We start from the raw sequence: 11,375 nt of genomic DNA on the forward strand, positions 1-11,375 counted from the left end.
CAAGAAAGAACTAAGTTAATGATTCCGAATGTGTAATTCAGTACGTATTTGTTTTGTATCTGTATAGGTCACGTGCCACGACATATCAAAATTGCCTACTCTGTCCGTTTACTCGGAGCCATCTGTTGTCTGTGAGTAATAACTTCGTAAAGCTATGTTCAAGTTAAATTATTTTCTATATATGAAATGAGATCTATTTTATGAAATATCATGTTTTACACTATGAATGATTGTCCAACTCTAACAAATATTTTTGGTAATTATGCTATGATTCAAGTATGTTATCTGTACCCAGTCCGGAGGTTCCTTGTGGAACTGACAAGTTATCTACGTCCGGCTGGAGGTTCCTTTATGGAACTAACAAGTTATCCGTTCCCAGTCCGGAGGTTCCTTTATGAAACTGACAAGTTATCTGTACCCGGTTGGAGGTTTCTCTATGGAACTGACAAGTATAATCTATGATGTTCTGTATATGATCTGTTAACACTAACGGATGAACTATGTATGATCAAGCATGAATTCTAGATTCTGTATATGAATTGAGTATGAATACGATTGTGAATCTATTCAATGTACAAGCTTAGTTATGGACATCATTCATTTACTCATTTACTCTGTTATTATTCACTAGGCTCTCGCTCACTATCTATATTATGTATGTAGGTGATCAGGCACGTAATCAGGCTCAGAGTTGAGGACCTGGCATCTCAGTTTTTGTCAGTCAACCCTTGTACCTCCCAAGGAGGTTCCAGTTAAAGTCAAGTTTAGTGGCTGTAATATTATGAAAATATAAGACTTGGTTCCATGAACAAGTTTTTTTTTTTTTTTATGTACATGAAGTGACGTATAAATATTGTATCTTTTGACGTCACTTGTATGTTTATAAAAGTTTAAGATTATCTGTTTCATGTACGTCTTCACAGCTCGACGGACTATGTATATTTTATGTATTTGCTTCCGCAGCCCCTAATTATATATTATTATGTTAAGAGGCCTTTGGTAATCCAAGAATTACTGGCCGGTTGCGATACTAAACCTATAGAGGCAAGTTTGGGTCGTGACACCCTCGTTGGTACACGTGTCACCGTGATGCTCTAGACTACTAAATAGTTTTTCCTATTACAGCTACATGCCTCTAACTAATCAAAGCCATTGTAAAACTGCAATACCTGAATATAAAAACAGCATATTAAAAAAAAAAAAAAAAAAACTTCAATTACAACTAGTTGTAACATCATACTGAATTCTTCATGGAAAAAAATACTATCCAAATGGGAGCTAATGAAAGAATCTAGAACTGCCTAGCAAACTCTAGTACATGTAACTAGACTTGTAGGTATTTGTATAGATATTTCTAGAAGGCATTATAGAATGTTCTTGTAACTTGTAAGAAGGCTTCTATGAGAAGCTTCTACATATCTCTTTCTTGTGTGTTCTAGAATGCTCCAAATGAGCCTACAAATAGGAGAGGGGCGTATTTGCTCCAATCATCAATCAAGAGTTGTACAAGTTCTCCTAAAGTGAATACAAAGGCATTCTCTCAAACTATCTTTATCTTCTTACTTCTCTTCTTTGCAAACTTGTGAGTTAGCTAGCTTCGCATCATCAAGTAAGACTTGCGATTGTGAAGTGCCATATGAATAGCTTGGAAATAACTAAAGCTGAGGATGACAATGGATAATCTATTAGGTAGGTATCCATGGAGACCCAATCCAAATACATAAGTTTTTTTCTTTTTTCTTGTCTGTTGGGTAAGGTAAGTGATATTCTTTAAATCTCCGCTGGAGATGGGTACCCACTAATTTTTTCTTTTTTTTTTTATAGGTACATCAGAAAATAATTTCTCCATATGTTTTCACTACCCTTTTTTTTTTTTTTTTTTTTTTTTTGGTTTCAAGTATTTTGATACATGTTTATTAAATTACTGCTCATGTCTATTTTTTGTTATATAATCGATGTGAGTTTGACATTTTATTTTTATTTAGTTAAAAAAAATACATGTGAATATGTCTATACATGATGATTTTGAAGCACTTTCTCAATAAAAACTTGGACCAACGCTGACTGTGTCTCTTCTCTGTTCTTTCTCTCGAGGTTCTTACAAAAGTTTCTTCTTTCTTGTTCTATTTTGATATAACAAAAGACAAACAATCCAATAATAATGGTTTACTTTCTTTTTTATTTTAATTTTTTTCCTTCTAAGCAACCCCAATATGGAAAAATGGTGAATTTTTTAAGGATTTAGATGGTGATTTTTGTTACCCTTTTTGTGGTTTTGTACTTTAGTTTTTTTTTATTATTTATTTATTTATTTATTTTCCCTATATAAATTGCCTTGGTATTGCAGCCTCTTGGTCTTCCTTGTCCTCTGATTCCTATCTCAATGCCTTCTGAAAAGTTTTGGTACTATTTATTGGTGAGTTTCTTCTTGAGTCCCTTCTACCATCTTCTTCTTTTTTTTTTTTTTGGAAAAAAAAATATATATCGGTCTTGAGTATAGATGGGTATTATGGGCTTTCAAATTTGGATTTGTGACAATCAGTTAATTACATGTCATGATGACTCGAGATGGGCTTTCAAATTTGGATTTGTGACAATCAGTTAATTACATGTCATGATGACTCGAGATGGGTATTAATTTTAATTACATGTTAATCTCATGTAATTTGATATATATGTGTTTGTAAGTATGGATTTGTAACACTTGTTATTTATCCACCTCTGAATATATGGTTTTGTTCTAAATCATGTTTTGAGATACATAAAATTAAAAAAATTAAAAAAGAAGATGGAATTTTTTTGTAGATATAGTATTTTTCTAAATAAATTTAAAAATTCTAAATATACATAAAATTTGACAAGAATAATGTGACAATATTAATTAATGTGTATTTGATTTTGTTGTTGAGCCAATAAAATAAAATAAGATTGAATATATGTATGTTTAGCTTTGGTTATGAATCTTAAAGAAATTAAAATAAAAATAAAAATTGATTGTGAACCTTTAAAAAAAAAAAATGGGTTGGAAAAAAAACCCATTAGGATATGGGGAGGGTAGTACCCGTGAGGAATGGAGAATGGGAAATGCAAAAAAATAATTATAAGGGAATGAAAATGAGAAATTAATATTCACTCCATTAACCTCTATTGTCATTCCTACAAAGTCGTGACATAATGGTTGAATGTAGATAAAGAAACATGAATTCGAATTTGAAGTTTGGCAATAGATGCTTTCTTGGAATCTAGTTTTCCTTCTTTATTTCTTGTAAAACATAAAATTTATCAACAAAAATATATATATATATATATATATAGTAAATTCTATATACTTCAATCACAGCTTACAAGCTGATCAAAATTTGAAGAGATCACATATGCTAAAAAAATTATCATCTAATAGAACGTAACTGTTCCATCTTAAGCAAATTAGTATATAAATTATCCATCCATTTTCTAAATATGAGTAAAAATATTATGACTCATGCACATACCTAAGTGCTGGGAAACAACATTTTTCAAATCCAAGAATCCTACTTAACTCTCAACCACAAGCAATGTCTAGATTTAGAGAGCGAATAAAGAAACAAAATATGTTTGGAATGAGAACAGTATGTAGATGTATCCCAGTGCATGAAAAACAGAGCTTCTCATCATAATATTTTCAAATGAATAATAAATATCAAGGCCGAAGATGATGTGATCCATATAATCAAAATAAGTTGGGTCAAGTGGAGAAATGCGGCTAGTATATTATGCAATCGATGAATATCTCAACAAATTTAAAAAGAAAATTTTATAGAACAATTATAAGGCAACCGATACTTTATGAGACAAAATGTTAGATAATTAAGAAATAAAATGTTCATAAAATGAATGTAGCTGAGATAAAAATTCTTAGATGGACTTGTGGTAAGACTAGGAAAGATAGAAATAAAAATGAATATAGTTGTGATGTGTGCTAAGAGTAATACCTATTGAAGACAACGTCAGAGAAAACAAGTTAAGATAGTTTGGTTATGTACAACAAAAATCTATAAATACAATGAGTGACATAATCACCATTAATAGAAATGTTAAGAGGAGAGGAAGACTTCAGTTGACATGGGATACAGTAGTAAAAAAAAAATATGAATTTGTGTAATTCAACAAAGCATTTAGCCCTTAAAAGAGAAGAATAGTGAAAAAGATTCATATAAACGACCCACTTAAATAGGACACAAGGCTTAAATTAGTTTTAGTTTAATTTGGTTTGGTTAAGGTCCTGCATCAACAAATCATTGGATGCATCTTGTATAGAAAGCACAAAAGTACAAATTACAGTTTGTAGTCAGGTAAATGGATTTGATCACTGACTAATATATAGTCAGTGAGGTATATTCCAAGTGACTATTCAAACTATTAGCAGTGTATATATTCCAAGTAACTAATTCAAACAATTAGCATAGACAATATTCCAAGTGATTATTCAAACGATTAGTAAAATTCATGAACATCAAACTGCTGATATTGACCACCTCCTGTAAATTTCAAAATACCCCCCAATTTGGGCAGTCCAAATGCAACCAATATTCAACTTAATTACACAGTCAACAATCTCACTAGCCTAAAAGTAAGGCTTTAATTTTGATTGGCCATGAACTTCTAAATCAAATTGTTCTCTGGCTCTGCACATGGAAACTTTAAAGCAAAAACTATAGCATGAATGCTTTCACAACTAGCCTCTCTAGAAGAAAAGAAAGAAAAAAAATTAACTAACAACAAAAAAAATAATAATAAAAAGAAGAAAAAGAAGAATTTTTTATGTTTGTCAAAGTGAGCGATGGTTGAATTTAAATTTAAAACAATAAATCTTCTTTACATAAGTATTAAGAATGATGAAACAGATAGATTCTTGGAAACATAAAGTCAAATCAAGGGTTCTAGAATTAGTGCATAAACATGCGTTAATTTATTCAACATCAAGTACAGAAGTGTCGTTTCAAAATTACAACCAAGCAAAATATAGCTGTCGAAAATGAAAGCAACCAACAAAGATCCTACTAGTATTCACCTGACTTGCCACCAGTTGCAAAATATATTACCAGCAAGCAGGCAGAATTGGAGCTTTCCCATATCTCAGACGAAATAAAGTACCTCCTCTCCACCAATGATTTATAGAAAATATTAAATTGAAGAAGCCAAAACACAGCTAAGCCCAGTATCCACCTTCTCCAATTCAGTTTTGCCAATCAAATAGAACAATGCCAAGAGAATCATATGGACTTCACATTACAAGCCTACATGTCCTAAATGGAACGCTGCAAAACCCACCACAAGACACATCCACAACACAATGGATTTGCCACAGCTGTATAATACAGATTAAAAATGCATTATGTTGCAGTAAATTCCAAGGCAAGATTCTTAAAAACTCACAGCGTTTCCCCACTCCAATTACCACTTGAAGAACCAAAAACCACCTTAATGGATGATGACACTTTAAAACAAAATATTAAAGACCACTTCATTGAACCCGGAAAACTTCATATCCTACTACAGTAAATAGAGAAAGTTAAAGCAACTGGAAAACTACCATTACAACAGTATTGCTAAAAAGTTCTAGAACCAACAATGATGTGAGGTCCAGCCAGGGTTCTTCTAAAACTACAAAGATCTCATGCAAATTTACTCTTGACTTAACAAAAATTAGCATGCTGGAGCCTAACTTGGTGCAGACTGTCAACCATAAATTACCCTTGCGACACCAAGAATGGCTTATTTGACTTCAAGCATGTGCAAGGAGTTCTAAGTTCTTTTCAATGCCTCTTTGACAAGCACTTCCAATTTTCCTAGATATGTCTTGCGATGATAAACAATAAACCAAACACAAATAGAAATGCAAAGATAAGATCGATAACAAAGTGAACAGGCACCTTCATTAACATGCAGGAGATTCCGGAATAGGTGATTGAAGATATATTGAAATGACTTAAAACAAGAACCAAGAACAAAAGCAACTGATGATTGAAAAATAAAGATTAAATTGCCCAACTGAATGGTGACACAGGAAACTAGTGTAGCTCAGATATGCATATGATGCTATTAAAGCACCCATTCAGATAGAATCTTGATCCTACCATCTGCAACATTTTCACAGAGAAACATACCGTTCAAACAACAAAACATAATCATTTTTGCTGAAACACCACATCAGTTTGATGTTTTATTTTATTTCATTTGGATTGTCACTTAATTGGCAGAAGCAATTCAATATAGAAATATCAGTAACAATTTGGATTGGAATCTTCGCTAACTGCTCTAGTGATACATAGATTACTTGAAATAAATCAACATTGTCTTGCTACCTTCCAAAGCTTATATGTTAGCCATGATGGTGCTGAAATTATCATAACACCATAGTATCAGTGCTCACATATCAACATATGAAGGTGATTCAAAATGATGTTAACTACACATTCTCGCCTAATGTAGCTCATTTAGGGCCTCACAAGGTTGGCCATCAAAAAATCCAACCAAGAAAAAAATATTCAAATCACTCTTTCATTAAGCAGTAACCACAGTAAGATATTGTGCTATTATTAGTGAACAGAAGCAACTGATTGGGCAGGAACATAAGATATGTGAAAACCACTCGCTGGTCTTTCCGAACAGAACAGCATAATTGTCTTTTCAGAGAGAGAAAATGCAGTTTGTTAATGGTCATGTGCGGGCTACATGGTTTTTTTTATTTTATTTTATATATACAATAGAGGGTGGAAATAGGGGGTTTCAAACTGATGAATGTTCTTAATCATGCATACCTCAGCAAATTTATAATGTTAGTGCTCAGATTAGGTCTGTTGTAAGCTTAGCCAGCTTGTCATCTCCCAGATTAAGTGACATGGGTTACTATCGTTGTGGATGTTGTTTTTTCAGAGGGGATTCCCTTCTTGTAATGTAACTATTGGCTATGTTTTAATACTCAAAACATTTCCTTTCATGATTTAAGTTGCAAAAAATTATGAAAAAGAGCAGTTCAAATCAATGTTTTAGATGAAAAAAATACCCATAAGATATATCAGTTCTCTAAACAAATATCTGGTCCGTTTAGCCTATGTCAATGAACTTGCAGCTGTGCTTGAATTTTTCTTTTCTTTCTTTGTGTGTGTGTGTGTGTGTGTGTGTGTGTGTGTGTGTGTAAAAGTAACAACATCAGAACATAGAGGTTTTCTACCAAAATATGCTACACCTGTAGGCAACACCATTTCATTTAAGGAAAAACAGAAATAACTGACAGTTTATACAGTATATGCACACAGGGACACTACTTCCAACAAGGTTTCTAAAGTAATTATCACAACCCAGATAACATCAATGGAAGCTTACCAGAAACAAATAAACAAAAACTTGCATTGCACACACCCAATCCTTACCAGACAAACTAATTTTGACCACACAGGCTATTTAGTTAAACTCAGCAGCCATCTCCTTTTGCTTCAACTCCAATGCCATATGCTCGTTCTCAAGTTTCATCCTCTCGTTTTCCATCCTCATCATTTCCAACTCCCGGTCTTTTTTCCTGCAAAATCTCTGCCACTTGAACCTCTCTTTCTCCAATTCCAACATTTGTGCCTGAATCTGTAACTTCTGTTCTTCCAACTGAAGTGAGCGATGTTTCATCCACTGCCTTTGCAACAGGTTTGCTTTCACACCTTCGGGTAACCCTTCATTCGTATCACCCTGAACATTTTGTGGGTGAGAACTGAAAGTTTTGTTACAGTCTAAAGCAGTGAAGGAACTCCCTAAAGTAATATCTTCTTGACCCTGGCATGGTTTCATTCTCTTTGCAGAGCCCCAAACCCCATACATTGCTCTACGATCCCCATGCAAACCATGATTTTCCTCAAATTCATCACGATCATCAGTTTCCGCATCTTGATCATCTTCATCAAGATCGTCTTGTGGGTGCCTCCTCACATCAATGTTGTCATGATCATCTCTACTCCTAAGAGCCAAACGCAAAGAACGCTGCAATTCGGGATCATGGGGCAGATGCAATCGGTTGGAATTATGGTAAGAGCACATCTCTTCGTAGAACAAATGCTTCGAGCTCAGAATTTTCCTAACCTCCTCCTTTGCTTTCTCTGATATATGATCCATCATGTCCAAGAGTTCAGGCCTCTCAACAACCTGGCAAGAAGTGCCCCTCCCAAGGATCTCATTAAGCCTCTTGTACCTTTTGTTGAGGTCATTGAATTTATCCTCGCACTGCTGAGGAGAAACATAATGACCCCTTTCGGCCATGACCTTCGAAACTGATTTCCACTTGCCCTTTTTTTGTAAATTCACATATTTCCTCCTCGTTCCGCTACCATATTCAGCAGCAACATCCTCACCTATGTAAGAAACAGCAGTAATCAAAAGCCTCACCATCTTATCGGTCCACTTCACACGCTGCCATGGCATCCCCTTTTTCCCTCTATTCCCATCGTTGTGACCGTCAATCGTGTCTTCCATAAAGCTCGGTTCATCCTCGTCACTCGCAGAATTTTTTCCCCTCTCTCCCCCTTTAGAGAAATCTGCCAAAGGGATGGTCTGATCACAATCTTGCATGCTTGACATAGTAAGCGGAAAATTCTCATGAATCGATGGATGGACCATCAATCCTTGTCTAGGAAGAGAGTGATGTTGTTGATGGAGGGTAAGCGGCTGTTGTTGTTGTTGTTGTTGTTGTTGATGAACTCGCATTGAACCTTTCAAGTCAAGCCCCCCAAAAGAACTACTACCCGGAATCATATTTCCTGATGATAAATTGCCTTCCATTGCTAGCTAAGAACAATACAGATCACACCCACAAACCGAAATTCCTCGAAAACCCTAATCCAACAGTAAAATTTCACTCTTCAGAGGTCTTCTCTCTGAACTCAGATTATATCAATGAAACTGTTTCCCTTAAAACCCTAATTCCAACTCCACTTTTTGCTCCATGGAAGCCATTTGTCATACAGTTCCATAACACTCCATCTCAGAAACAACCAAAATACGTTACGAGTCATTGATGCTCAAGCACAACAAGGTCCTTCTAGAGCTTATCTAAATCATCAATTTAACTAACACATTTCAAGATTATACACACAATACCAAACAAAAACCAAAAGAACTCACAAATAGATTACCCAAATCCACTCAATCAAAGAAACCCAATAAGCAAACCACCTAAAATTGAAAGAAACATACTGAAAAACAAATAATAAATCAAAAACAACAATTGGGTTCATCTAAGAAGAACATAGCAACTTATCTGGCTCGAAAAATTAGATATATGAATACCCACAAAGCTACACGAAAGCTTCCTGTAATTAAGCCGAGAATCTAGTGTCTGATCACGAAAAAAATCCCAATACAGCTATGAGAGTGAAGAAGTGGTTGGAGAGATCTGTATGTATGTTTGGAGCTAACATAGCCTTCGTTTGTGATTGATTTTATGGTTTTTTGGTTTTTTACCTTAGATTAAAAAGTTTTGATTGGGGTAGATTTTTTTTTAAAATTTTTTTGATTTTTATAAAATAAAATAAAATAATTTTGATTTAGATGTGATATTTTATTTTATTAATTTTTTAATTTATTTTATTTTTTTATAATTAAGGGGTTGTCTGGAATGTCCTAAATAAGTGCACTTTTTGTTTTTTAGACTAAAAAGTTGAGGTTGAAAATATGAATGTTTAGGTTAACTTTTTAACTTTTTATAGAAAAAAATATGTATTAAAAAATTGTATAAATTAATGTGAAGGGGAAAATTAATATTGAGAGTTGTGCAGCCGTAATTGTTAACTTTTAGTTAATAGTGATAACTTTTTAACTTTTTAAATAACTTTTTGACTTTTTAACTTTTTTTTGACACTTCCCAAACTTAGCGTAAAATAATCAATAGCCATTTTTTGTCAAATATATACACTCATTTTGTGCGAACGCTCTCACCTTTTTTTTTTTAATTTTATTTATTTATTTATCTTCTATATTCAATAATTGTCCCATTTAATAAATATTAATAATTTTTTTATTTGGTTAAATTATTTTTTTATTTATCAAATCATTCAAAAATATAAATCATTGCTAATATAGATAATATATATAGAGATTGTTTTGTGAACCATTTATATATGAAAACTTTTTTATGAGACTTATTTATTTTAAAGGATGTGTCAAACTATTTAATCAATATTCTACTTACAAATTATTATGTGAAAATTAGAAAAGGTGTACTTTTGGCTTCAATTTTTTACTTGTCAACTTTCAATTCAAAAAAAAAATTACACCAAACAAGTCCCACCGACTATATACAAAATTACCAACTTTAGCCATATTAGTTACAATTATGTAATTAATAAGGCATACCATTAGAAAAAGTATTAGTAATGAATCATTACAATAATGTTACAAATTTTGTAATTATGTTAAATAAATTATGAATTTTTGTAATTTTACTATCAATTATGGTAATATAATTATAAAATTACATACATTAACTTCTTCAATTATGCTGGGGACCTCCAGTGAGAGGTGACTCCCAGCACCCCACCTCCACATGAGAGACTGTAAGTAGAAAACAAAAAAATAAATAAATAAATAAAATAAAAATAATATGAATCAATTAAAAACAGTGGAGGTGGTGGGATGACCCTCATTGGGTCGGGGGCATTTTCCTAACTTCTTTTAGGTGTTATAAAATTTCTAGATTTTCTCAGATTCAATGTATGGGTGGGATCTGGTGGGTCCAATTTGGCATACTTTTCAGGAAGTCATAGCCACACACTCCCTCCCCTGAAGGGAAGCAGCAGGAAAAAGCTTGTGGTGACAAATATATAATAAGATGTTACCATGTGATGGGAAATTTTATATTATTGAGTACACATTATTGGAACCTAACCCTTTTCATTGGAAGGTCATCTTTGTTAAATTTATGTATATTCACCTACACTTTTCTTTTTTAATTTTTTAATCCAGTTGTCAAGCTTAAGCATATAGGAGATGACCTTCGAAATAAATTATGAAAATATATGTATTTTTAAGTTTGATTTTTATTGATATCTTCTACTTTACCTATAGTTTATTTGGAGTGGAGTCTTGATGACTCTACCTTAAAATTATCGTCACTATAAAAAATAACAATTATACTATTTTTAAAATTTTATAATAATAGTGTTCGCCACTATAAAAAATAACAATTATACTATTTTTAAAATTTTATAATAATAGTGTTCTTATTGTTAGAACTGTTATAAATTATAATAACTCATGTGAAAGAATATGGCGTGAATGAATAAATTGTCTTTTTGAAGTTGCGGCCAGTCCTGAAAAAGAATATTTTCCAATATAATTTTTCAAACTAAATTATT

The 11,375-nt window shown here is 32.7% G+C and overlaps 1 protein-coding gene and 1 long non-coding RNA gene across 2 annotated transcripts; one reads left to right on the forward strand and one right to left on the reverse strand.

Annotated features, from left to right (window-relative positions):
* The first annotated feature begins 1,489 nt into the window (after nt 1–1,489).
* On the forward strand, nt 1,490–2,804 carry LOC145794025 (uncharacterized). Its single transcript, XR_014333977.1, has 2 exons — nt 1,490–1,689; nt 2,348–2,804. It is a non-coding gene; the product is annotated as an uncharacterized LOC145794025 (long non-coding RNA).
* Nucleotides 2,805–7,205: 4,401 nt separating this feature from the next.
* On the reverse strand, nt 7,206–10,752 carry LOC114291136 (sequence-specific DNA binding transcription factor). Its single transcript, XM_082876949.1, has one exon. It carries the CDS (start codon nt 8,800–8,802, stop codon nt 7,444–7,446), a length of 1,359 nt encoding a protein of 452 aa, XP_082733075.1. The 5' UTR covers nt 8,803–10,752; the 3' UTR covers nt 7,206–7,443.
* Between the last annotated feature and the right edge of the window lie 623 nt (nt 10,753–11,375).

Source organism: Camellia sinensis, chromosome 6 (assembly GCF_055761805.1).
Source record: "Camellia sinensis isolate YWXY chromosome 6, ASM5576180v1, whole genome shotgun sequence".
Taxonomy (NCBI): domain Eukaryota; kingdom Viridiplantae; phylum Streptophyta; class Magnoliopsida; order Ericales; family Theaceae; genus Camellia; species Camellia sinensis.